Source organism: Salminus brasiliensis, chromosome 15 (genome assembly GCF_030463535.1).
Source record: "Salminus brasiliensis chromosome 15, fSalBra1.hap2, whole genome shotgun sequence".
Classification (NCBI taxonomy): domain Eukaryota; kingdom Metazoa; phylum Chordata; class Actinopteri; order Characiformes; family Bryconidae; genus Salminus; species Salminus brasiliensis.
This window is the reverse complement of record NC_132892.1, coordinates 24,946,360-24,970,105: the sequence shown is the minus strand read 5'-3', so window position 1 is coordinate 24,970,105 and position 23,746 is coordinate 24,946,360. Positions and strand designations below refer to the sequence as shown.

General features: G+C 40.6%; 2 protein-coding genes across 2 annotated transcripts; one reads left to right on the top strand and one right to left on the bottom strand.

Annotated features, from left to right (window-relative positions):
• Positions 1–2,537: 2,537 nt before the first annotated feature.
• On the top strand, positions 2,538–13,819 carry LOC140535332 (CCN family member 1-like). The gene is made up of 5 exons (XM_072656620.1): positions 2,538–2,588; positions 5,450–5,663; positions 10,969–11,331; positions 12,046–12,224; positions 13,414–13,819. The coding sequence occupies exons 1-5, from the start codon at positions 2,538–2,540 to the stop codon at positions 13,717–13,719; spliced, it is 1,113 nt and encodes a 370-aa protein (XP_072512721.1). The 3' UTR covers positions 13,720–13,819.
• Positions 13,820–16,108: 2,289 nt separating this feature from the next.
• Positions 16,109–22,810, bottom strand: ddx39aa (DEAD (Asp-Glu-Ala-Asp) box polypeptide 39Aa). The gene is made up of 10 exons (XM_072656619.1): positions 22,744–22,810; positions 21,427–21,641; positions 19,755–19,882; positions 18,675–18,951; positions 18,455–18,573; positions 18,193–18,324; positions 17,807–17,916; positions 17,535–17,679; positions 16,613–16,760; positions 16,109–16,375 (listed from the first exon to the last, which is right to left on the bottom strand). The coding sequence occupies exons 2-10, from the start codon at positions 21,632–21,634 to the stop codon at positions 16,359–16,361; spliced, it is 1,284 nt and encodes a 427-aa protein (XP_072512720.1). The 5' UTR covers positions 21,635–21,641; positions 22,744–22,810; the 3' UTR covers positions 16,109–16,358.
• Between the last annotated feature and the right edge of the window lie 936 nt (positions 22,811–23,746).

Genomic DNA, 23,746 nt, shown 5'->3' with positions numbered 1-23,746 from the left:
TGAATCTGTATGATGATCATATCAGTGAAAGTCTTGCAGATAAAACTGATATTTCTGATATTTTTAATAAATGTCCTGTTTTTATAAGTCTGTTTCTGCCTAAAGATTGAACACATGACACATAATTAATAACTCTATATGCATAGTCACGCAGTGATTGAGGCAGGCTGCATGTGCATAAGGACTTTATCAGGGCTTAGGCAAAACTCAACATCAGGACAGGCATGGGTCAAATCACAGGCAGGCAGGTATATCAAAGGCAAATCCATAATCTAGAAGCAAAAACAGGCAGTGTGTCAAAACCAAGTAAACCAAAACACACCATGCTCACATAGCATCATGGAGACTCCACACTCGCACATCAAACAAAGGAGCTTAGGAGTCCTAATCAGTCCAGAAATGGACTAAACCTGTGTGCCTGGAGCCAAGCCTCAGGCGAGAGGTGGTGCCCAGGCCTGTGGCTCCCCACTGAGGCCAGCAGAGGGAGACACAGTAATCGTCACTGTTAGTATGTAGAACAGCTTGAGGTACCATTACCTTGTTTTACCTTGGCCTCCAGACTCCCTAGATTTCAGTCGTATCAAGCATCTTTGGACTTATCTGGACACAGTTTCCTTTTATTAAGAGTAGGTGAGAGTTTTACCAGCAGGTGGTGCTAAAGTAGTAAAAAGGCTGCCTAATATTGAGACTCTTAAAAAAGGTCCAAGTCCAAAGTCTGTCTGCCTTCTACCCCATTAGTTACTTCCACTTAGACTTAATTATGTCTCCACCATGCTGTCTCCATCACTCTTCTGTCCTTCGTTCCAGCTTCAGCCTCATTTTCATTTCCTGTTCCTCAGTATTACACACCTCGCTCCCATTTTCCCTGCTTAACCTATAATGTGGCTGCCTTGATTCAAGGTTGGATAACCATAACAAGGATTACAGTCTTCAGCTCTCTGTCTACCAGCAGCTCCAGGGTGGGGTACCACACTCCTTCCAAGAAAACAAACCCAATCATAGAACACCTGCTCTAATATATATATATATATATATATATATATATATATATATATATATATATATATATATACACACACATATATATATACATATATATATATATATATATATATATATATATAGAGAGAGAGAGAGAGAGAGAGAGAGAGAGATACTGGAGAGAGAGAGAGATTTAACAGTCATCTGGGCTTGGTAGTGTGTGTGTGGTGTTGTGTGTTGTGGTGTTGTGGTCTGTGTGGGCTTCTTCCAAGTATGTCGGTCAATTTCCTTTTGCCTCCTAAAAACACTTGCTAGCCACATTGCCTCTAGGTGTGATCACACCCTGTGATGGTGTGGTACCCAGTGACAGACTGGCTGGTATTCCTTCCTGCTCAGGACCCCCCATGACCCTGAACAGGAAGAAGCAGATAAGCAGGCGGATGGATGGGCTTCTCTGTACTCTGATACCCCTTTCCTTTTTCCTCTGTGTTCTGTTCTCTGTCTTTCTCTCTGTTCGGGACCTCTTTTCCCTCTTGCTTTATGCTGTGAAAGCTGTAATGAGAAATATCTGACTATTTACATTCATTTTAATATTACTGTCACACACATACATGTAAAATAAATCATTAGTGGCATCATCAGTTCATATGTATATTACTATCACAAATAAAGTAACTAATTTAATGAATGTATTTAAGTGTAATGAGTCGTTTTGATAGTTTACAAGGCTATGAGTGGCTAGTCAAAACATAAAGCTATGGGCTATCATTAAGAAACTGGCTCTGACTGAAAGCGTCTGGAAAGGTAGAGGGGCATTATGGGAAATGAAGTCCTGTAGTGCATTGAGCATCATTTTACCAGGCAAATCGGGTCTAATGTCGCCACTGTTGTTCATATAAGGGTCAATGCGCAGGTTTCGGTATTTTATTAATAATAAGAAGCTAATATTGCTCTTCTTCTTTCTCTCTCTGTGTCCAACAGTGATTCCAGTTCTCAGGCGCTCTGTTGGCCTACCTTGCTGTAAGTGTCTGAACCGTGCTATTAAAATACCTGAAACAAGCTGGGCGGCTGAGCCTGTTTATCCAGGGTTTCCCTGCCGTGTGTGCTGGCAGGAATGCGCCTGAAAGGCACTTAAAAGAGGTGGCAGTGTTTTCATTCCGACCAGAATAATAAACGGAGCTCTCCAGCTCTCCTGCTCGGGCCGGCAGCGCTTCTGATTTTATGAATGACCGCTTTCATACCTGGCCCCGCCCCTTAGCCGCTTCAGACCGACACGCCCCTCCCCTTTGGAATGTGTTGGCACGACGCCTGAAGACAATTGGCCGGATTCGTGACGGTGGGTGGGGCTTGCGAGAGCAACGAGGGGTTAGCATAAATACAGTTCGAGCGCTGGTGAATGATAAGAGTGTGGAGCTGACGAGCAGCACGAGAGCTTTTTTAGCTCAGACGTTTGTATTATTACATAATTTAATATTTTACTTTATTAAAATTTCTCTTAATGCCTGTGTGAAGTTTAGCACCTGGATTTGCTCATTTTGCAACTTTAACCAACGACTATGGAGAAAGTTATCTATTTGACTGTTTTTGCTGTGGCTTCCGTCTGTTTGGTAAGTAACGTTACAGGCTTGACTTTGAGCATTTTGTATTTTTAATACAACCATTATGTACTTATTAATGATCTTATTAGTGCTTACATTTAGTACGTGTAATAATATGCAATCATTAAATATATTTGAAGGCACCCCATGTTGCATGTTTTGTTATTCTGTATTGTATATTGTATTTGGCTATTTGAAATTATATTTCTATGCTAAAAAAAAAATGAAGTGCTGAGGTTTTTGTTATGTTAGGTCAAGGTTAGGTATCTAAGCAATGCATCGTTTAGCCACAGTAATACAGAGGGCTGTGTAAATGTCCCACAAAGATAGTAATGTTAGTGTGTAATTGGCTCCTGGCGCCCTGATGTACTGTGACTCTAATCACGGGTGAGGGAGAGACAGAGGCTTCAGCCAACTGCAGTGAACTCTAATCAGCACCATATCTGATCTAGACTGACAAAATAAAGGAGGTCTCGTTTTATCCACAGAAAAAAAGTTTCCAAGCTTTCATTCCGTCCAAAACAGCCATCAGCACAAATGATCCATCTGCTTCATTTCTTGCTTCATGGCAGTTGTTGGTGGGTCAGGTCAGGTGGGTTCCTATTTGGTGATTCATGTGCTATACAGGGGTTTCCGGTCCAGTCGTAAAGGAACCCCAGCCTGTCCACATTTCTCTTCTATTCTGAGCTCCAAAAACACCTCATCCAGCTAATCATAGTTCTGCAGACTGTGATTACCTGATGTCTTCCTGGAGCTGGTGTAGAATCAAACTGCAGACTGCACTGGTGACCTTTGATGAAGCTGATGGACATTACCACAGTGGTGTGTTTCAGATCAATACATGAACTTTCTTTTTTACTTTTTACATTTCTGATGGCACACTACTGAGATAATTAAAGGTGCCAGAAAGAGTTAACATAAGGGGGTGCAACGAAAGAAACCAGGTACATGGTTCTTTAAAGAGGTACCTTACTGACATTTAAATAATCTCCACATAATACAAAGTTTATGGCACTTAAAGGGGCTGCATATGATTTTAATCTGATTAATTTTTTGGTAAAATTCAGCGAATGTTTCCTCATGGTCTGTTTACAGGCAGGAAAAAGGTCCGCAGCTTCGTTCTTAGCCTTGGCTCTGTAAATTGGAAACAAACATAGTGGCTCGGACCGAGAAACACAACACTATTCTAGCCAGTCAGCAACAGGGGTGAACAGTATGAGTAAACATTGATGAGGTGTTCACATGGTGGAGAGGCTTTAGAATGTTGAAAGGCATAAAAAGGGATGAGGATGTTGTTCTATTTCTGCTCGGTTTTACTTATTTTTGCTGTGTTACAGAAATAGGTCAGTCCTGTTTGCAAATATTTGTGATAGATAATTGCAACTGGTTTGCTTAGCAACAGCAATTGTAGCAACAGTTTGATAACCCACAACATGCAGTGGGTTAGGGTGCAGAGCGTCTAAAGGAGCACTGAAGGTAGATTTCTAGATATATTACTATATAGGTACCTATATAGATAGATAGATAGATAGATAGACAGATAGACAGACAGACAGACAGACATATAGACATATAGACAGATAGATAGATAGATAGATAGATAGATAGATAGATATTGTCACCTATTCTGTAATTATTTAGACAGATAGATAGAGATACCTAGATATATATTGATAGATAGATAGATAGATAGATAGATATGTAGATATATTGATAGATAGATAGATGGATAGATAGATAGATAGATATATAGATAGATAGATAGATAGATACATAGATAGATATGTAGATATATTGATAGATAGATAGATACATAGATAGATAGATACATAGATAGATAGACATACATATAGATAGATAAATACATAGATATGTAGATATATTGATAGATAGATACATATATAGATATATAGACATACATATAGATAGATAGATCGATAGACAAATTGCTACCTATATGGATAGATTGATAGACAGATAGATACATATATAGATAGATAGATAGATAGATAGATAGATATTGTCACCTATTCTGTAATTATTGTTTTATTTTACTGTAATTTTGTTGTTATTATTGTTATTTTTGTAATGTTTTGGCAATATTATTGTCATTACAGTCATGCCAATAAAGCTTCTTTAAATCTTGAATCTTGGCAGATAGATACCTATATAGACAGATAGATAGAGATACCTAGATATATCGATAGATAGATACATAGATAGATAGATATGTAGATATATTGATAGATAGATAGATAGATACATAGATAGATAGATACATAGATAGATACATAGATAGATAGACATACATATAGATAGATAGATCGATAGACAAATTGCTACCTATATGGATAGATTGATAAACAGATAGATACGTATATAGATAGATAGATAGATAGATAGATAGATAGCACTACTGTCCAATGAAAAATATGTTTCTCCACATTTCTTCTATTGTTTGAAAAAAATCTTGGACAGTGACAAGATAGGCTAGATAGGTAGATAAATAGATAAAAAAAACATGCTGGTCCTACTGAAGAGGGTGGGATTTTGACATTTTGGCCATATGCCAAAACTGATGTGAATTCTAGGCTGGGCTTTATTTAGTTCTGTTTGGCTACAAATCCAGTCAAAAGAAAAAAATGCAGATATTTTTGCACAGTACTCCACAGTCACCGAAACACACTGCTCTTCCAGAGTATAATAAACACACCACCACGTTTCAGTTTACAATATCATCCAAAACTAAACATTATCCAGTGCTGATCATAGTGCTGATGGCAGTATAATTCTAGATCTCATTCTGTATTCTTATCAATCCATCTGTCTACTTGTCCACCAAAACCAAACCCCCTCTGTGTGTATTCCAGGTTCATGCCTCATGCCCCGCTGTGTGCAAGTGCCCTCCAGGTCACCCGGTGTGCCCAGCGGGCGTGAGCCTGGTGGCGGACGACTGCGGCTGCTGTAAGGTGTGTGCAGCTCAGCTCAACCAAGACTGCAGCGCCCACAAGCCCTGCGATCACCATAAAGGACTGGAATGTAACTATGGCAACGACGTGATGTTCGGAGCAGGTGTCTGTCGAGGTGAGTGAAGGCTGGAGTGAAGGTGTGGAGGTTGGTGTGCGTGTGTGCCAGCATGTGTGAAGCAGGTTGGGCCGGGGCCATGAGGTGTAGTGACAAGGAAGTGAGCTGCTTTGAGACGTTATTTAGAGCTGGGTTATTTTTATGTGCAGCAGTATATCGTGCTTCGAATAGGCAACACCAATAGGACTTATTTTCAGCTACATACTCACAGCTCAGTACACTTCTTATGAAAACTGACCAGTCCATGCTCAACCCACAAGCGCATTGCTCCATAGGTCTTTCATAGGAAACGCTGCATGAACACTTTAAACTCTGGGGCTGAATAAATCCCTATTGCAAAAATAGAGCACAATTTAGTGACCACCACAGTGTAGTGGTGCTCAGATTCCGGCAGGTCTTTCAACCATTCTGTGGTTGTTAAATCAGTGAGTTCAATCTACAGTAAATGCTACACTCTCAAAAATGAAGGTGCCACAAAAGGTTCTTTTAATGAGGCCATAAAAAGTGTTGGGGTTGGACCTTTTAAAAATGTACTTTACGTTTTAAGGTTCTTCGCGCACATCGCTTTCATAAAGAACCGTTTTTTAGAATAAAGATGTTAGAGTGTGCTGAACTTTTAAGAAATACAGTACCTTCACTTAATGTGAAAGTTTTTTATGTATAGATTCTTCAAAGTCACACATCTCTATTTCAAAAAGAACAGATGTGTGATGAATGTGAAGAACCTTTAAAGAACCTCCACCCGATGTTAAGGTTCTTTACCAGTTGGTTCTTCACACTTCAATACCTGTATTCCATAAAGCACCACTTTTGTAATACTGATGTTGGAGTCCCAAGAATCTTTAAATATTTAAAGAACCTTCACTTGATGTTTAGGTTCTTTAGCAATTTAAAGGATCTTCACACTCCCAACATCTCTGTTCCATAAAGCACCACTTTTGTAAAACAGATGTTAAAGGTAAAAGCTAAAGGTGCACGTAATTGTCACTGTACAGCAAAATGTGTCCTCTGCATTTTATCCATCTGTGGTAGTGAACACACACACACACACACACACACACACTAGTGAACTAGGGGCAGTGAGCACACACAATCAGAGCGGTGGGCAGCCAATCCAGCGCACAGGGAGCAGAGAGGGTGAAGGGCCTTGCTCAAGGGCCCAACAGTGGCAGCTAGAGTGTGAAGAACCTTAAGGTTCTTTATCAATTAAAAGGTTTTTCATACTCCAACATCTCTATTCCATAAAGAACCACTTTTGTAATATAGATGTTGGAGTGCAAAGAGCCTTTTAAAGACTGTAGTGCCTTTATTTTAGAGAGTGTTGGAAATCAAACTTTAGTGGATAATTCATCCTTGTCAGTCGGAAAACTAGGATTTTAAACTGGAAGCTCAGTTTGATGGATGTAGGTTGAATGTTTGTTTTTTCCAGTGCTCTTTAAAGCACATACAACTGTTGCTAGGAAAGGACATGTCTGTGGGCGGAGCCTGAATACCTCAATTACGTTCCTATTCCTACATGCCAACTCTGGGATCAAAGGAACAGCATCTGCTAATGGGGAAAATCAGTCCAAGAGGATACAAACGCAACTCTGTTTGCCCACATGGAGATCTGTGGACGAGTCTATTAGTCCACGGGGAGGTATTTGGATGGCGCTGATGGTCTTTTTTTGTCGAGTCCCAGCAGAGACAGACGGAAATGGAACAGCATTCTACACAAGTTGGGGATGCCAGTCTGCTCTATGAATAGATGCTTTTTGCATCACAGAGTGGATAGAATATCGCTCCCTCTCATCACCTCTCTTTACCCCTGCCCAGGTTTTCCATGGCCTTTGACCTTTCATTAACCCCCAGACCCCCGTTATTGGCCTGCTTTGTGTTTTGCCAGGGTTGCTGTACACTCTTAAAAATACAGCTACTAGAAACAGGTCTTTGAAACAGTCCCACAGATGAACCATTTTTGATTGGCTGAAGAAGCTTTCAGTGGATGATTCTTTAAAGATGTGAAAGTACACTTTAAAGAACCTAAACATGCCCAAGACTTTTGACTTGAGGGGCCAGAGCATGTGGTGGGCCAAGGGTCAAAAAGACATGATTTATAAATATTAGGTAGGTTTGAAATCAGGGTTATTAAAATGTATTTTATAACATTACACTTAGGGCTGCCCAATATATTGTTTCAGCATCGGTATTACAATGTGTGAATGCGCAATAAGGCAAGCGTCTCGTGAGGCAAATCTTTGCTACAACATGTGTAATACAAAAGGAAGATTCACATCGGTGTCATTTTCAATTATCTAGCAGAGGCAGGTTTTATCTCCTCAATATTGTTTATTTTACTCCAATCTTGTTTACACAGAGTGCATTGTTAACATAATAAAGCAATAATGAAACTGTTGCTTATATATTACACATATAAGCAACAGTTTCATCTTCATCTGCTTGCCCATTTCTCCTGCTTTTGAACTGACTGTTCACTTGCTGCCTAAAACATCCACCCCTCGACAGGAGCCACTGTAAATGAAGATACTCTATGTTTTTCACTTCACCTGACAGTGCTGTTAATGTTATGACTGACAGGTGTATTGTACAGCCACCATTACAATAACATAGGACTGAATTAGAAGACTCAACTCAAAAATACTGTTCATGATGATTGGAGATAGCAGGAGGTACAGTCCACAAACGCATATGCAGCTTTTGTGGGGAAGTAATGGCTCAGCGGTTAGATCATGGGGCTATGGATGACAGGGCTGTGGATTTTATATCCAGGCTTGGTAAGCTGCCACTGTTGGGCCCTTGAGCAAGACCCTTAACCTTCTGTCCTCACGGTGATGGCTGCCTCAGGACACTTGTGTGTATGTTCACTGCACAAATGGGTTAAAGGCGGAGGCCAAATTCCAACACAGATGGTGAATATGGTTGTAATGCGCTACTACTGTGACCTGTGGGTCACTTTGCCATCAGTGGCCGGAGTCAGAGAAAGCACAACTGGCAGTGCTTTCTCCCCTCGTCACTCTTAAAAGAGCTGGTGCAGTGGAGCTGGGAGCCCGGCAGTGCCGCATTGGGGCAGTTCAAAATGAGGCAGTGGGTGTAAGTCCTTACTCTCATACATTTACATTTATATTTAAATCATTTAGCAGACATTCTTAAGATAAGAGAAGATCAGATAAGATAATCCTTTATTAGTCCCACAGTGGGGAAATTCACAGTGCCACAGCAGAAAAGGGATAGCAAGACACTCAGAAGCAAAACATAGATAAATTACCAATATATACACAATATAAATAATAGAAGTAAAAAGAAATCTGAGGAAAACACAATATTATTTACAGATTATCCAGAGCAACTTATAAAAGTGCTTCACTGTTTACTCAGAAAATACCCTTAGCTAGTCTGGATCGACTTGGATCCAACAGATACCACTAAGCTTAAATACTACTTAAATACAAAAGTCAGTATGGAGACCACAAACACAATACAATACTCGACACTGCACTTCGCCCAAGTACTCTTGGAAGAGGTGGGTCTTCAGTTGGCATTTGAAGACAGCGAGCAACTCCAGTTCAAACACCCTATGGAAATTAGTTCCATCAGTGCCAGGACCGAAATAAGCCTGGATGCTTGTCTTCCATGGATCTTAAAGGATGTCGGGTCAAGTCGAGCCATACTTGAAGCTTTTGACCATTGTCATTGTGGTGTCAGAAGCATTGCTAGTGCTGGGGAATCTACAAATGGGTTAATTAGCAGTACCAAATTATGAGAAAAAGGAAAAATTCAATAAACAAATTATTTGAAAACACCAACATCTAAATCTAATCCTAAACATCTGTCAGTTGTCTGCTCTAGGCCTCACAGATCGATGTTGGCTGCTCTGTGCTTTACCACCTAAAGGTTTTTCCTAGAACTGTACGTCTAAGTGAAGGAGCCATTTGGGAACCTTTATCTTTTCAGAGTGTAGTGACTGTGACTTGCATGGTTTGCATGTTTCCGGTGGAAAAAGCAAAAGCCAACTGTTCTGATCAGAATCTTCGGAAAGTTCTGGAGTGTTTCGGAATACTCGGAATTGTCAAGGAGTTCTGTTGTATGTTAAGCGGTCCCTCGGTCACACTCTAGACCACATCTGAGAGCAGGAAGGCTTGGCGTGTATACATGTACTGTATGTGAGAGGCCGACGGGGAGAAAAATCTGGTTTTACTGCGTGCAAAAAGAAACTCAGACATGTTTGTTATTATGGGAACGTGCTCCCTGTCCCTTGAGGGCCTCCTTTGGTGTTTTGATGGTGTCAAGTCCTAAATAGCTTCTTTTCCTCACTGGCCTGAAAGAGCCGGACAGCTGGAAGTCTGTTGTTTATATCTTAAGCCGTGTCAGGCTGGGTTGCTTTCACACACTTACACGGCACCATGGGGGAGGCCCTGTGGGTCTGCAGAGACAGGGAAGAGACAGTAGAGCTGGGCAATATGATGATATTTTATCGTATCGTGATAAAAGTTGTTATAGTGATTTTATGATTATGATTTTTCTAAGCATATCGACGATATTATTATATATTATTAGTGCTTAATTAATACTGATCAACTGCAACAGTGTAATTAAACTGGTAATTAGACTGGTTTAAGTAGAATCTGTACTCAGTACAGGAGAGTATCTGAATTGTAGTTTTTAAAACTCTACTGATGTATTAAGTCTTATGTGATAAATATTGTGTATCATGAAAATGTCTTTAAATATCGTGATATCGGGTTTTTTTTACCGTATCGCCAAGCCCTAGAACACACCCATTAAAACTTGCAATTACATTTAATTGCAGGGTCATTTAACATGTGCATGCATCTAGAATGACTAACACTGCAGTCCCTCCTTTATCAAAGATCATCCAAGATGATAAAACAGGGTGACTTTTGACTGGGCAGCTGCCTGGTGCTAGTTCTGCAGCATTGCCTACAGTGCTATTGGCATGTTAAGGCAGGAGGCAGTTGTTTAGCTCGTTATGTAATGCATAGGGTGTGGACAGAGTAGAGTTGATCTCAAAGATCAATACCTTTTCAATGCCAGAATGTAACAACCACTTCAGTACTCTGACTTCTGATGTATTGAAGTAGCAGTAGCAGGTTTACACCCTGTGCCACTTTCAACAAGCATTTTTTTTTTTTTACAAATGTTTTACAAATAAAGCTAATGCTACCTTTAGCCTGATAAAGTCTCACAATAACTGTGACACACTAGTGTTGGAGGGTAAATGCTCATTAATATGCAAAGTATCCATGTAACCAGGTTTTAATCTCGATTAATCTTTGTCTCTCTTCAGCCAAACTGGAAGGCCGCACCTGCGAGTACAACGGCAGAATCTACCAGAACGGCGAGAGCTTCCGTGTGGGCTGTAAACACCACTGTACTTGTATTGATGGAGCAGTGGGTTGTGCACCTCTCTGTACCACCAGCCTGCCCCTGGCATCACCCTCGTGCCCATATCCCCGACTAGTGCGCATCCCCGGCCAGTGCTGCTTTAGCGTGGACTGCCACAAGGGGGAGATAGGGCCAGTTGAGCCAAGATGGAAAAGAAAGCAGCAAGCTAATGGACGGCTGGATAAGGGGGAGAACAGGCTGTGGAATGGGCTGTTGGAACGAAGGAAAGGCTGGGAGGACGAGCAGGGCTATAAGCACTTACCAGGTAAGGGAATGGTCTAAATCTGATCGCTTAGTATCTCTATTATTAACATTTTAATTCCAGGACCTTTATTGACTTTAATTACATCATAAAGTACACTATTTCATAAAATACACTACTGCAAATATATGGACTTGCAGTTAATGTCAATATGGGTTCATTTTTATGTGCTTAAGAGATCCTTCCTGTGCTAAAAAAAAGTCAAACAGCCATGTCTACAGTGCATAACCGACCGTTTGCCAGTTTGACCACTGGCTGCAGGTCAAAGTCTGAAAATTCTTGCTTTGTACATTTCTCTCCCTGCCTTTTAGGATGGTCAGTCAGCACTTTTAAAAATTAAGATCCCATAAATCTTTTACTAGAACGATGCCATAAAAGGAAATGAATAATATGTGTGATATATGATATAAGACCCCTTGTAAACTTTAAGGAAACTCCACCAGTTGAAGGTTTTCCACAGAACCACAAGTCCAGAGCAGGAACCATTTAGAAAGCTTTATATTTTCAACACCATGATAATGGGAGTACACCGATATGGGAATTGTGGGCTAACATCAATATACAATAATATGATAATCACTGCCTTGTGTAAAAACTTCTATAGTTACATCCATCTCACCCACCTAGATATGCGAGAAGACCATGAGGGTTCTCACTCCACATAAGTAGACTCCACATATAATTTCCACCCTGCAACCTCGTCTCTTTCTCTCTCAGACTGGAGCCGAGTCCAGAAGCAGTGTGTGGTCCAAACCACTGATTGGTCGCCGTGTTCCAGCAGCTGTGGAATGGGTGTGTCCTCCCGAATAACCAACAATAATGCTCAGTGCAAGCTGGAAAAGGAGAGCCGTCTCTGCAACATACGTCCCTGCGCCTCACTGGCTCTTCCTTCTAAGGTATATAATAACATCTTAACAATATGTATGAATTAAAGAGACTATAGCATTGAAAACAATACAGGGCAGACGATGATAATAAAGGTCAAATAATGAAAACAAGAAACATGTAGAACATGGTCTCTTTAACCCAAGCACAGAGAAACAAAATACTCTATATGGAGAAAAGTATTGGGACACCTGCTCATTCATTATTTCTTCCACAAATCAAGGGAATTAAAAAAAGTGTATCCTTCTTTTGTTGGAGTAACTGTCTCTACTGTTCAGCAAAAGCTTTCTGCTAGATTCTGGAGCACTGCTGAGAATTTTTGATTGCATTTAGAGCGTTAGGGAGGTCAGAACGCTGGATGATCACCTACATCCCATCTCATCCCCAACTCATCCTAAAAGTATAGGATAAAGGGAGGCACCCTCATTCTAAAGAACACAGTTCCACTGCTCCACAGCTCAGTGCTGGGGGATTTAAACCCCTGTAGCCCATGTCTGACATTAGGCAGCATGGTGCCAATAGGTTTATGGTTACCTGCTCCAGAGAGTCCTATTCTAATGGCATCACTTCTCCACAGGGACTAGGCAAGATGTGTGTGTACGCTTTTGCACATGAGTGTCAGCAATGGGTGCAACTTAAAAGTAGCTGAATGCATTCATTAGAAGGGGTGTCCACAAACATTTGGACATATGGTGTATTTTCTGTGCTGAATTTCTTTTGTTTACCAGCTGGTTGAGCTGCCCATTTAGGATCACATTTTTAGGAATACTGAGAATACTCATTGACGCGGATAATGATGATGATAATGATGATGATGATGATGATGATGATGGTGATGTTATCGGACCCTTATCAAGAGAAGAAAAGAATTTCTGTGACAAAGTGTGTTTATTTCATACTGACCTTATAACTCGGTTTCTAAGTGATGTCCACCTTTGTATTTTATGTCATCTACAAAGTCATGTTTAAACTGTAGAGATGCCCCCTTGTGGATGTATGTTAAATAGCATGACCTAAAATGTACAGGTGGATATGGGTTTGTAATCCCTTAGTGCTTCTAATTACAACATGTAATGTGTGTAAGTTTGGGCTTCAGCAGTCTGTGAAAGGGTTAAAAGGAATTCAAGCCATTTATCCTGGACGGTTCACTAATGACTGTTCTCCATTTCTTCGCCCGTTCTGTTCTGTGTTTCGCTACAGAAAGGAAAGAAGTGCACACGCACCCACAAGTCTCCAGAACCCATCCACTTGACCTACGCTGGCTGCCGTAGCATTCGCACCTACCAGCCAAACTACTGTGGCGTGTGCACTGACGGGCGGTGTTGCGCGCCAAGGCATACCCGCACCATCTCTGTACCCTTCCAGTGCCCTGGAGGAGGCCGCATAGACAAAGACGTCATGTTGATCCGGTCCTGCAAGTGCGGACAAGACTGCGGGCACCTGAACGAAGCAGCCATGCCCCCACAGAAGTGGCTCTATGGAGACACGCACAAGTTTATCGACTAGTTTGGGCTGCAAAGACCTTCGACATGCCGCTTAATGTTGGCATGAGTTGACTGTTTTGTTTTTTGTTTGTTTTGTGACGAGAGTGCACAACGCAATTGCACTGAGAGCATGAGATTCACATGTTTCCAAAAGAGAAGCAATGCTGACTCCAACATGTAGGGATGTACAAGAAAACCATATGGCCTGAAGGACATCTGGAAGTCTATGGACATGCATGGGAAGTCGCCTTTCTTTGCTTCACAGCTTTGGCTGACAGTTCTGCTGAGGACAGCAGATATGAACAGACACTTTGATCTCTTTTAGTTATGCTGAATATTGTGTAACTCTAATATTGTGACTTGTAGCCATGTGCCAAATGTTCATGGAGAAACATCGCAAAAGACAAAATTAGCAAGCAAATCTATTAAAAAGCCCAGGCTAATCACTGATTGCTATGGAAACAAAAATGTAAAAGAATCACAAACCTGCTATACTGGAAAGGACACAATTGACCTGTCCACACTCCCCTCGTAACTGCGTTCTTCCGTAGCAACTGTAGCCATGCTGGACAGGCTTGACAGATGTTTGCAAATTTCCCTTCAGCCTCGTGAGCTCAGCTGAAGTCTGTTTAGCAATTGAGTTCCGATCTGAAAATTTGGACTGCTGATGAAAGCAAAAACAAAAAAAAACGAAACAAAAAAAAGCTAAACCAAACGATTACCTAATAATTCACTGCATTAATGTGTTTCTGCATTAGGATTAATAGTTGAAAAGGAAAACCAGGGTACAAGGGGTTAAGCCACAGTGAAATCTTAGTGTACAAAGGATTCTTACATATCTGCATTTATATAGTCATAAAAAGATAAGATATTATCAAAATAATAATAACAACATTTCACAATTACTCCTAAGAACTACATGCTGTAGTTTTCTATTAGGATAAATAGGATTCTTGTTCATTTTCTAAGGCTTGTCCAACCTTACAACAGTTGTAACAAAAGAATGCATTGTGGGTGCAGGATGGATACACCAATTCTAATGTAAATTCCTTTGAGAAAGCATCTCTGCGTTTCTGACATACTGTATTGTATTAAGTGGGTTATGCACTTTTTTTGAGTAAAAAAATGGACTTTGGAATTTACGTTAAATGGGGATTTTTCGACAGTTGTCCAACCCGAGAAGAGTTGCAATGAAAGAACACATTTGTGGGTGGAGCACAGATAGGTCAGTTATTTATTATAAATTCCCTTTTAAAGAGAAGTGTTTTATGTAGACGTTTTTTATGTGGAAGTCCAGAAAGGAAATGAGTGTATTGTATTTTTCTATACTGTTATCTTGGGATCACAACTTGTTTGGTTTTCTTGTGACCTCAAGATAAGTTTTTTTATATATATTTATCATGAGAAATATGTAAAACTCAAGGCCTTTCTGGACATTGGTACTTTTATAATCGTGGAGTTTGTAAACCCTGAGAAAGTGTTTGTGTGAGCAGATTCACGCAAGCTCTCTGAAGCTATAGATTTATGTGGCGTAGGTTATAGATAGAGCCAGTCTCCTTTAGCTCAGATACCAGGTTACTAAAACGAGACACGGCAGGGTAGAGGAGACAAATTGTTCTCAACGCAGTTCAAAGTAAACAGAGTTTAATATGAGAGGTGAAATCTATAAACTGAGCAAGTGTTAGTGGCAAAGCATAGGCCTGTTTCACAAGAGTGCTCCTTGCATGCATTGTTAATACTAAAGACAAAGTGCCTCCTATGACCTGCACACATCATTTATTACTCGAATACTGAATAGCTCTTAAGCTTTGTATCAGTTTGAGAAGTCATTGCTCATGTGATCATTTGCACTGATGTATTAGTTATACATTGGCAGTACTGGACAATAAAAGTTTTGAAGGTATTCTAATGTATTATTTATGCTCTATAAAACCTTTAAATGGAATTGAACATCTCCTAATGGGTTTGGCTGTGGTCCGCAACGTCCAGTCTGAAACAGCCAATGTTTACAAAGTGTTTTATTGCAGCAATATTTATGAAATCTGATTTGAACTTGTATTGATTTTTACTACAGTGAATGAGCCAATATTAATGCACTTTGTTTAAAGCCCCAAGTGAATTAAAGAGTTTGTGTCACTTATGAACACAGGAGTCTGGCACAAGCTTGAAACACTGCAGTCTGAATGCAACTAATCCTCCCCTAAAATGTTCTACTATGATCGATTTTGGCAGTGTAGCGTAGCTCAACATCAGAAGCTATTAACGTTTTGTTCACTGCTCCCTCTACAGGTACAGTTAAGACCACACTGGGTAAGTTCACAGTCCCCAAAACTAAGCCAGCAGCTGCAGGTGTTTTTTGTTCATATGTACCTATAAGGTCTGGCTGAGCAAGCAAAACCAGGAAACATCCATTGTATAAAAAAAGTGTTTTAATTTTCAAAACCAATAAACAACCACGATTAACAAGAAATTAAAAAAGGATTTCCCCCAGACCACAATAAAATAAACAAGGTATAGGTCAACGGAAAGAGGAGTCTATGGGAAGGTGAAGTGAGGGTGTGAGCAGGTATCAAAATAAAATACACAGGGCTCTCTTCCGCTGTCCCTCACGCACAAAAAAAGCCTAATGGACCACGATCACTGCTGGATTACTGGAACGATTCATCTGGACTGCTCAACTGGAAAAGAGAGTAGAAAGATGGCATTAGAAATCCCTCATTAAGGCCAGTGTCAACTATTTAGCATGTCAAATCTCTACTGCAAGAATGTAATGAGGTTTCCAATAATTAGTAAAAGGTAGTAGCTAAATTTCCAACAGGCCAACTGATGGCCACACAGGGTCACTGTTAGCAAAACAGGTTGAAATTGATTTAAGTCTGAACACATGTATTTTATTATAATGTCTGGGCCCTTACTGTAGGAAGAGATGTCGATTTCATCTGGCAGTTCAGCCACATTGACTTCGAATCTGTCCTGGACATCGTTGAGGGTCTTGGCATCTGTCTCGTCAGATACAAAAGTGACTGCCAAACCCTTGGTCCCAAAACGACCAGCACGAGCCACCTAGAAGGAAGTGGAAAAAGGACCAATTATGAACACGTACCTCAGGGACACTGAGAAGCATTCACTAGAAAAAGAAACCTTCACCATCTGGGCAGTTTTAGTCTTCTACACTATTGTAGTCTAGAGTTGGGGGGGTGCCAACAGCCTGCTACTTTTGCTGCATTGCAGTATTTGCCATATTGTAAAGAAATTAACCCTTAAAGGGTTCTCAATTTTGGAGCTGAGGTGGGCAAGGACCATATTTTCTTTTGAAAAATTAAATTTTGATTTTGATAAGTAAGCATATCGTGGATACAGTCAGTGCTTAAAGAACACATCAAATGCACATTAAATTACAGAGAGTGTAATTAGTGCCATTTTATTAGATGAAGTTGCAGCAGATTTTGAATAGAACTCACTGTACTAAGTATGGTAGAGTATTTCAAAAGCAGTTTTTAGGAATCTGTCGCTACTGGTCCAGTCACCCACCCCCCATTTGTAAGTGCTAAAAAGCATAGAGCTATAAGATCACTGAATACATTCCATTTTTCTCATGGTGCACTGGCAAACAGCAGTAAGTTTAAGGATGCTGAACTTATTTTTTAAAATGTGTACCATGAGTGAAGAGTTTTATACTGTTGTAAACCTATTTGGAACTGAAAATATCCTACTATAGTGTTTAGCAGAAAGTAATATTATGCTATTTTAGCCACATTTTGGTAACTATTTACCCAATTACATCCAATGAGTAATTAAAATCTTCTACATCTAAAAGGTGCTTGTAAATATATTTACCCTGTGCAGGTACGTGTCTGAGTCCTCTGGCATGTCGTAGTTGAAGACGATGTTGACACGCTCAATGTCCATCCCCCTGCCAAAGAGGTTTGTAGCCACCAGAATCCTCCTCTGGAAATCCTTAAACTGCTGATAACGTGACAACCTGTTTGAAAAAGGAGGTTTACTCAATCAAGTCTAACTCACCAAACCACACTGGACACTACATAAAATAGCAGTTGTGTCAGATAGCCATGCAGACCTGTTTCCAAAAAAACAGAAAAATGTCTTACCTCTCTTCCTGGGCCATGCCCCTGTGAATGGCAATAGCTGGGAAGTTCTGCTCCACCAGAAGCTGAGACAGAGCTACGCAGCGTGGTACAGACTTTACAAAGATCACCACCTGAATACACAGTCAAATCATAAAAAAAGATGTTACTCTTACATTCTCAACTGTTTCAACGATGTCATGTGTATGCTACTGCTAAATGACCACTAGGTTGCACTATGTAACCAGTACGGCTCTAATGCAGAAAACCAGACCAAACTTGCACTATAAACCAAAAGGTATAAACCATATCAGCTTTAATTCCAATAGTAGTCTAGTGAGAATGGCTACATTTCTCAGTTTATCTGAGAACATCATAAATCAGCTGCCAAAAGAAAGCATACAACATACCTGGTTGAACTCTAGTACATCAAGCAGGTCGAAGAGTTTGCGGTTCTTCTCGCTGTCCTTCAGTTTGCAGTAGTACTGCTGTAGGCCGTGCAGAGTCAGCTTTGTCTCATCATCCACAAACACCTCCATTGGCTGAAGAGCCAAAACAGAGACATTATTATACAATCTTCTAATGTAAAGACAGCTTCTCTATTTATATATTGTAAATGTACCATATATACAAAAGCAAATAAGCAAAAAACAAATACATCTGGGGACTTACATCTTGCATGAATTTGCGACAGACTGGCCGGATCTCTTTGCTGAGTGTGGCGCTGAACATCATAACCTGCTTCTCGTGAGGCGTCAGCCGGAATATGTCTTGCACATCTCGTCTCATATCTGAAATACAATTTGGGCATCAATAATCAGTTTCGATATCAAGCCCACGACAGCTTTACCGAATCTTCAAGGGATTAACTGATCACAGGAATACTACTCACCTAGCTGCTCCAACATCTTGTCACACTCGTCCAGGACAAAGTGCTTAATGTTTTTGAGGTTGAGGGTCTTGTTGCGGATAAGCGCGAGGATGCGGCCCGGCGTGCCGACGACAATGTGCGGACAGCTCTTCTTCAGCACCTCTTCGTCCTTCTTAATGGACAGGCCTCCAAAGAACACCGAGCACTTCACTGTGGACATGTACTTGGAGAAGCGCTCGTACTCTTTGCTGATCTGGAAGGCCAGCTCACGTGTGTGACACATCACTAGCACAGACACCTGAGGACAGTAGTGAGTCAATTAAGATGGTCTTTCCCAACAGGCAAAATTTGTCACCCAAAAAAATAAGCTTTTACATTATATATTTTTAGATTTATAAAAATAAACGCTAAAAAAAGGCTTTTAAAAAAATTTATCAGACTGTGAGCAGCACTTGAACATTGTCGCCGTCACGCAAAAGCCTCAAGATCATTTTGGAACATTTCTATTGAAAACTGCCAGATTCAGATGTCAAAGTGTGCAAGACACCAAAAATGAAGAAACAAGATTTTTCATTATAGAGATAATTTAGTGTTAACATTATAGCAGGCGTTAATACCCTGAAATGGCAATATAGTCTATGATATGCACGTAAACTATCGTCCATCAACAATGTCTTCCGAATATCCCTACCTAATTCACAAGACTAAAACTACACACAAACCTGTCTGGTGCACAGAAAACTAAAAAGTGAAGTCACCAATTAATCAGACTTGATCGCTGCATTTCAGCCAAAGCTAGGAAACCCGTGTGCCACTTTCATAATGCTGGATTTTCAAAAAATTGAAGATTACTGTACTCTGTTACTGCTTTGAATAATTAAAATTACATTTAAGGTCACAGAAGGCACAGAAACTGGTTTAACAGGAGCATGAACTGCATGTTTACAAAACATGACCCTGGACAAACAAACTCTGACACCTTAAGACAGAGTTTTGCACTGCACTGAGCCCTAGTTGCAGAAATGCTACCAAGCATTAATACATACCACACAACACAATCTGAGACTCTGAACTGCTCTGTCCCTGCTGTTTGTCACTCACCTGTCCATCCACAGGCTCAATCTGCTGTAGTGTGGCGAGCACAAACACTGCCGTCTTCCCCATACCAGATTTGGCCTGGCATAAGATGTCCATGCCCAGAATGGCTTGTGGAATACACTCGTGTTGGACTGATGAAACAAAGAAACCAATTAGGATCACTGTGTGTGGTGTGCTTATTCTAGTTCAGCTGTATACTGTGAAAAAAAACAGTTACAATTCAGGAAAGCTGAGATTCACAAATCATGAGAAGTGCAACACTAAGCAGTTGCAGACATCACCAATGATTGTAGTGTAGACTGTAGTGTAAATTATTTCATGAAAGACAATGAATTAAAATGCAATGAATTAAAATCGTTGTAATCTTAATTGTACCAATTGCGTTATGCTGCTGGACGCTAAATTTCCTTCGGGATCAATCAAGTACCCATCTATCTACGCTATGCATACAGCAAACATGCATTACATTCAACACTTGCCTTCGTTTCACATGCACTTTTAAACAGAAACTGTAAATAAACAGTTAGAGGACATGAGAAACCTTAAACTGTAAAAATAAATAATGCATTGGTTAACATGCAGTTTTGTACATGGTGATAAGCAAGAAGAGGGTTTAAAAAAGGGGGAGCTTTAAGTATATTTGTATTATTTCAGTTAATTAGCCGACAGTAAAATCTCTTCTCTAATTAAAACAGGGTTAGTCAGATAAATAAAGGCTGTAGAATTAATCTACCAGCACAGAATTATTAGGAAGGCTTGTGTGCAAACATGAGATGGGAAGGTTGTGTAAATTTTCTGCATACATGTATAAAGATATGTATAAAATCTCAACTCTAGTAGCACAGCATCCAAGATGAGAGGCAAAAGCTTTTTTGGGTGAGTTGTTGCTACTGTGCAAGTGGGACACAGCACTGCTGATAAAGATTAAGACATTATTAAAAATTAGTATTTTAAACAAACAAAAAAAGTCTATATATTTAGTGGATGATTCAGATAGGAATGAGCTGTTGGTCTTTCACACTGAAGACATCACATACATTTCAAAACATCACCTCTGCAAAGCATCAGTTAATGGCTGTAAGTGTGAATGACGCTAATGCTGAACGTTACTGCTAAAGATATGCCAGTACAAAGGACTATTAGACCTAAGGGTGAGATGGTACAATACCACACCTCACCCCCACAAAACACAGTTGCAAATTTCAACAAATACAGATTGAAAAGACAAACAAACACCAAGCATTTTTTTTACTGAAGCACTTTCATCATGCTCAACCTACTCAAACTACTACCTTACAGGAAAAGAAACAAAAACGAGTTTAAGTGTGCTTTTTCTGGGTAGTTTTGTAAGAGCAGTGGATCAGATTCATTTCTTCTACCCGCTGATGTCCGATCTTAACCGATTCTGACAGTCAACACCACCAAAACTCCACCTCTAATTAAAAGGAAATCATTCCATAATCAAGTGATTCAATAAATTACACAATACTAAACGATAGGAAGAACTTTTCTGGTCTAGTCCTGGACCACACAGCATTCGCATTGTAACATAAATCTAGCACATGATTGGATTCATCTCAGTGTCTAAATGTTAGACACCCCAAACCAGAATGAGATCCATAAGCTAATATTTCCTGCAAACTAGTGTAGAGTTAAAAACTGTGCAGATTCTGACCTTCAGACGGATGCTCAAAGCCACAGTCAACAATGGCACGGAGCAGTTCGGGTTTGAGCAAGAAGTCTCGGAAACCAGAGCTGTGGATGGAGACGTACGAGCCTTTCACCTCCTTCTTCACCGCCGGGACTGCGCTCTCCGGGGCTCCCTGTGGCTCCTCATCCTCCTCGTAGTCCAGCAGCTCGTTGTCAACATCGTTCTCAGCCATGCTTGCTCTGAAAGCAAAAGTCAGACAAAATCAGGAAGGATGTGAACATCTCATTACCAGTTTTAGCCAAGATTACATCTAGACCTTACCACAAACATACCTGTGGGAGCATAAAGTGTCAAGACAAGCTTGACAGTGAACCCAGTGAACCCAATGAACCTGTGTAGACCCCCCCCCCCCCCCCCCCCGAAATACTTTGGGCAGCAAATCAGCAGGACAGTATATTATACACAGGAATATTACAGAAAATACCAGAACTAAAATATACTAAACCTACAGAAGCATACTGGCTACATACACCCAGCATAAACTGACACTAGAAGGTCTAAGGTCCTAGGAACTAGCTAGCTAACTATCTACTACATCCAAACTCCTCCATTAAGATGATGTTCTCAAGAAACTTGGATGGTCCTCTAACCTCGTACTGCACATGCCTGCCCAAAGAGGAAACCCTCTTAAATAATCAGCCCTTAAACTACAACCAAGGCTTGAACGGCGTTCATTCACGCTGCTAGTAAGGGAGTAGCTAACGTTAGCTAGCTGTAAGGCTAGCTGGCTCTCTACCTCCCGCACATGTATAAGTCATGAAAGTCAGGTTTTAAAGTGAGTAAACTTATTAAAAAAGGCCAAAATGCCATAAATATCGTTAATAGCTTATCTGAATTTGTTCGTTTATCTAGAAAAGGCACAAAAGTCCCAAACTCGCCGAAACTCCGCTGCCCTGGACAATGAATGGGTCGACCCGCCTCGCCATTCAAACTTTGATAGCTTAGCACACCGGCTAGCTCCACTTAAACGGCTCATATCTGCGGTATAGACCCTATATGGATCTAAAGGGTAAACTACAGGACAGTTAGATAGCTAGCTAAGAAGCCGCAGACGTGTTCAAGCAACACAGTGAGTAACAAACAGAGCAAACCTCAGTAGCAGCCGCACAATGCCAACTAACCGCGCTAGCTAGCTGGAAATCTGTGGTGTCTCTTCTACAGAATTGATGGATTATTAATTCGTATTAATGGACGGAGGGACAAAAGTAGACATATTATTTGAGTCTGCCCTTAAAACAGCGTCTTAAACGTGAATAAATGTCATGTAAACTGGTATTTTACCGTTCAGGTCTGTTCTCGGAGTTGAGCTTGCTGTGTCGCGCTTCGCGTGTTTAGGCCTCAAACCGTCTGATATTTCCCGGACGTTCGAAGCCAACAGTGCTCTCCAACGCTATTGGGCGAGTTCAACGCCAATCAAAGCCAGACTCGACTGTGATTCGATGATTTAAATGACAGTCAATGAGAGGGCGGGCACGGCGGTGTGAGCCCTCCCATGTTACCCGGTCGATTGCTCTTGAATCTCTGTCCGAGAGGGGTCGCTATAGACAAGCTGTAGACCTTTATTTTTAATTATTTTAATCTTTATTTACTATTATTGTTGTCACGTTTATGTGATTAGTGTTGCAATTATTGTCACTGTACATATACATGTTAATGAAGGTACTTTGAATCTTGAGCGAGAGAAAAAGAGAGAGAGACATAGACAAAACAAGGAGAGAGAGAGAGAGAGAGAGAGAGAGAGAGAGACCTAGACTTATACCAATATCTCAGACCTTCATTAGCTTGTTAGAGCTGTGGCTTATTCACAATCTTTGCTGTAGCAAAATGCCAGTTGTGGTCTAAAAGAAACCAAAGAAACTTTCCAAGAGGGTCATGGATTGCTAGAAAGGCTGATCAGATCCCCTGACTACAAAAGGCCTTCAGGAAGATTTAGCAGACTCTGGCGTGGTGGTGCACCGTTCGACTGTGCAGCAACACCAGCAAACAGGAGCTTTCTGGGTCATCAGAAGAAAACCTTTCACCTTTTCGCCACAAACTTCAGTACCTAGTTTTCATAGGAACATCTAAACAAGTCTGGTGCATTTTAGAAACAACATTTCATCTGCAATGAGCAAAAAAATGGGTGCAGATTTTCATGAAAAGAACACCCCTCCAACTGTTAAGCACAAGGGTAGATCGAGCATGTTTTGGGCTTGTGTTGCAGCCAGTGGCGAGGGAAACATTTCACTGGTAGAGGAAAGAATGGATTTAATCAAATACCAGCACCTTTACATTTCTGCCTTTT